At 35.0% G+C, this 4,171-nt stretch overlaps 2 protein-coding genes across 5 annotated transcripts in view; one reads left to right on the top strand and one right to left on the bottom strand.

Moving 5' to 3' along the window:
- Nucleotides 1-3,798, top strand: part of LOC107613269 — a 5,420-nt gene extending 1,622 nt beyond the window's left edge. Inside the window, exon 2 of the mRNA XM_021109309.1 lies at nucleotides 3,688-3,798. Coding sequence (XP_020964968.1) covers nucleotides 3,688-3,697 — 10 coding nt within the window. The 3' untranslated portion in view covers nucleotides 3,698-3,798. The remainder of the gene's footprint in view (nucleotides 1-3,687) is intronic.
- LOC107613268 (probable inactive shikimate kinase like 1, chloroplastic) overlaps nucleotides 1-4,171 on the bottom strand; it is a 7,697-nt gene that overhangs the window by 1,966 nt on the left and 1,560 nt on the right. The window contains exons 3-10 of one of the 4 annotated variants that reach the window (XR_002352355.1): nucleotides 3,735-3,781; nucleotides 2,883-2,937; nucleotides 2,720-2,792; nucleotides 2,542-2,629; nucleotides 2,180-2,262; nucleotides 824-923; nucleotides 651-752; nucleotides 483-547 (exon numbers count right to left, since the gene is read on the bottom strand). Coding sequence is in view for 3 of the 4 variants with exons in the window: in XM_016315194.2 (XP_016170680.1) it covers nucleotides 483-547; nucleotides 674-752; nucleotides 824-923; nucleotides 2,180-2,262; nucleotides 2,542-2,629; nucleotides 2,720-2,792; nucleotides 2,883-2,937; nucleotides 3,735-3,781 (590 nt within the window). In the remaining variant the exon portion in view is untranslated. The remainder of the gene's footprint in view (nucleotides 1-482; nucleotides 548-650; nucleotides 753-823; nucleotides 924-2,179; nucleotides 2,263-2,541; nucleotides 2,630-2,719; nucleotides 2,793-2,882; nucleotides 2,938-3,734; nucleotides 3,782-4,171) is intronic. The other 3 variants (XM_016315194.2, XM_021109307.1, XM_021109308.1) reach the window with 3 other exon arrangements.

The following is a 4,171-nucleotide window of genomic DNA, read 5'->3' as shown; positions in this document are numbered from 1 at the left end:
TATACGGGGATTTAACAGGTCCCCACGGGACGGGGACCTCTATCCCTGCCCCTGTCCCGTTTATTATATGGGGCCCTGTCCCCTGTCCCCTGTCCCGGCGGGTAAAAAATCATCCCCATATCCGTCCTGGCGTGTAAATCCCCGTAGATACCCGCCCCACCGGGGATTTTTGCCATGCCTAGATCTATTTTGTCGGCTGCATAATCTTTCAAGCATCGTTTTGGTATTATAGGTACAACTGTGCTTCAAATTAATTTTGTATTCTTTAACCAGAGTAAAAGTCATTTTGCACTTCAAAAGATATGATTTTGACAAAATGAATCAATCTAAAGTAAAATAACTAAATGTTTGGTTCATTTTGTCCATTAGAGCATATCTTCGGAGGTTATTTTGTCATTTACATTCTTTAGCGTTCATTTTGTCAAAATTGTAATCTTTCGAGATGCAAAATGGATATTTGCTCCTTTAACGAAAAGGTTAACCTCTAATGTCATCTCTTCGATTGTAATGTCATCAAAATTATCACACCCCAACCTAGAAGCAACTTCTGCAAAAACATAGAAGCCATCAATATTGGAGACAAACTTCATAAACCATATATCAGTTCTTCAACACCTCTCTCTCTGCTGGGAGAATAATCAAAATACTACCAACCAGGAAGGTTGCTACGTACTTTGAACTGAAATAATTGCATCAGCTGTAGCATATCCATCCCTGTATTTGTTGTATAGTGCAGCTAGTTGATCTGTTACCTATATGGTTCGTGAAAACAATAAGATTTACTGAAAGTTTTAGCTTGTAAAGTTAAGAGTAATGAATCAACCTCAGGGTAAGATCCTGATGATGATGCTTCACATACATCCCTAGCCATGATGTCTAGCGGAACATCTATCCACAAGGAAATCCCGTGTCTCAGAAGTGCCCTATGTCAAGGTAACAGCAAGGGGAAAAATGAAAAAATAGCTTTTTGACAGAATAAACAAGAACAAGATTAGTCGAACATGGGGAAGGCATACAACAAAGCTACATTTGGTTTCAATTCCAGGACGGTGGGGATAGGACAAAATTGTGTCTAAATCATATTTGGTTATAATAGACAAAGCTTAACATCAGAATATTTTGAAAGGTAAAGTGGAAAAATATTTAAAATGAAACGAAGGCATGTTGGGAATACAATTTTATTAATCAGTTCCTCCCTCTCAATCCCAATCTTTCACATGGTGGTGGTCTCGTTGAACACATTTTTCTCCCTCTCTATCCCATGTCCTGGTAATAGAACTCAAATTTTTGAATTATAATTGTATTTATTTTTAGATTTTGAGTTATGTTCTCCCACTTTTCATGAAATTTTATTTGATTCTAGACTTTGTCCGCAAATTGTGATAATTTATAAATTATATGAATTTTGCCTTTATTTTAAAAGTATTTGGTCTTAATATCCAACTAGTACCACTAACATGGTTTTGTTTACATTAAATACATACACATAGTTAAGATAAGATGCATTACAAGGGGCTACAATGATCGAATTGGAGCAAATTTGGAGTCATTAAAAGGAGAACTCAAACTCTAAAACTTTCATTTTGATTCTTGATTGCTAATTGCTAGTTTAGACTTGACGAAAAAATCAAGAGATTATAATTATAGAGAATTGATTTATGCATGCCCTGTGTTTGATGAAATGTCAAGTTGAGAATAAGCTATCCAACCAATAAGAATCCTCATGATAGAATTTCCAATTCTTGAACTATCTTTAACTTTATTTTCTTTTCAATCTTACTTAAAATTTTCTTATATTTTCTTGCACAAAATCAAACACCTTTTTAAATCCAACAACTACAATACACCCTTACTTCAAGAGACGACCCGAGTTACATTATGATTACATAAACTGTGATATAATTTAGTTTAAGAGCTAGTGCGACCAAATGTCTTTTATCCCTACATGTCATGGTCCCCACTATCCTTTGACAATAACCAAATACAGCCTATAGCCTTCTCCCATGATGCCATTGCACCCAACTAAGAATCATGTTTGTACTTAAGCCCATTTATACTTAAATCCCTTTTGGTGATTGACATATTTTTAAATATTCAAGTAAAACAAACTCCAAACTCCAGCAAAAACATTAAAGGAAAAAAAAAAAAAAAAATCTGGCCAGGAATTAGAAATCCATACAGATTAGTTGAACTTTGAACTGCACCGTTGCCAGCACAAACTACTAGTCGGCCCATAGATGACAATTGCTTCAACACTTCAGTCTGAGCCATTTGACATGTCAATATAAGTACCTCATATTCTGATTGAACAACTCTGGACCATTTGACATGTGAATCATAAGTAACTTATATTCAAACTTATCAACTTAGAAGTCAGAAGCGGATTTTAGGATGCATGTAAACCTTGTTAATTTCAAGAGTTAGCTTTGTTAAGGGACACAATGTTCTGATGCATGGATCACTAACAATAGAAACTTGGTAACAGTTTATCAGGTATCCAATTAGACGCACGTAACCTTTAAACAAGTCTAATACAATCACCTCAGATTCATGTAAGGCCATTTCATCTTTCTCTCTAAAGGATTTTGCAGCAGGTGCACCACCAACAGCTTCTTCAACCAAACTATCACTGAATAGAGTAAATAAAATATCAAGTTTAGGTAACATTCTGGAGCTATGTTTAATTCTTTAAAACTTTTATCAGAAAGTAGAAAGATACCTGTCAAAATAATAATATCGTAACATATCAGCTAGCATCTTTCCTAAACTGGTTTTCAGGGAATTTTGCATGCCTTTATCAAATAGTAAACACACAAAGTTAATGGCGTCATAATAAGCAACAAACTTTCAAAGCAATTAATTGCATTATAAGCCATTCTTACCAACCAGAAAAATAGAAGTCCCTTTTAGCTCGGGGGATACATCTGCTGCTTGTTTCTGAATCAAAACTTTGTTAAAATGTGTATATCCATCCACAACAAAGGGGAAAAAAAAAGAGTACTTTCAAGTTTAAGCCAGTAGAAAATTTCCTATATACCAGTATTTTATGAAGCTGATCCCAACTAGTGGGATAAGAACAGATTGATGAATTGGAATGACAGAGGGGGTTGAGAGCAATCACAGGGAATGGAAACGGGGGATTGTATGAAATGAATCAACACAATTACAGAAGCTATAGACATTGTAAGAAATATCAGCTAACATAAAACTTGCCTACTACCACTAACCAGTGCTCAACAAATTCCTAACAAAACTTCAACAACTGGTGCTGAGTTGGCATTGTTAAATAACAGAGAAAAGGAAACTGGGATGAAGTTAAATAAGTTATATTTACATCAAAATGATTTTTCAATGTAAGATTCACATCCTAGGAAGGTGAAAACATTCCACGAACTACATGCCCCTTAAGAGGAAGTGTTAACATAAGAAGAAGTGTATCAGGATATGAGGGTGCGAGAGTAGAATATTGTAATAGGATGAAATTAATGGAATCAGCTTTTGAGACGCATAGCTGCTCCGATTACTCAATCCCTCTTATCTTCTATATAGCAGGCTAATCCCTTTCCTTCAACCCTATTCCATCACCAGTATCTGATAGAGAGAATCTGCTTTCATAACTCATGCAATTTTGTTATTTCTTTCACACAAGTTTTTATGATCAATAAATTTCTTTTTTTTTTTTTCAAGTCAGCTCTAGTTCGTACTGAATTCAACAAGAATGAATATGATCTCACCTTCACTGCAAGAGATGAATCCACAGCACCCACCTTACTCCCTGTAGCTAAGGAAGCATCCAAAAAATAGGAGAAGAATAATGCCGCATTAGCACATTAGCTCCCAACAAACAAGATCCATTCTACCACTTATTCAGAGAAATAGTATATATGCACCACTTTTATGCACACTGAGCATGAAAGAATTATCGTATTTTAGTCTTGTTAATCATTATCCCTAACTAATTAAACCTAATATGCTTGAAAATGTGCCACAGTATAGCAGTGTGAGATTCTTTAGCATCTTATAAAACTGTTGAAGCACTTACTCCCTATGGAGTATTGACATTGACACGGACACCAATACAATACAATAGAACACAGGCAGACACACCAAAATTTTCAAACAACCAATATTAGTTTTTTGAATCCTATTAACACTATATCTAAGTCATGTT

The sequence above is a fragment of the Arachis ipaensis genome, chromosome B08 (assembly GCF_000816755.2).
Source record: "Arachis ipaensis cultivar K30076 chromosome B08, Araip1.1, whole genome shotgun sequence".
Taxonomy (NCBI): domain Eukaryota; kingdom Viridiplantae; phylum Streptophyta; class Magnoliopsida; order Fabales; family Fabaceae; genus Arachis; species Arachis ipaensis.
The sequence above is the reverse complement of the archived record's forward strand: the minus strand, read 5'-3'. Positions and strand labels throughout refer to the sequence as shown.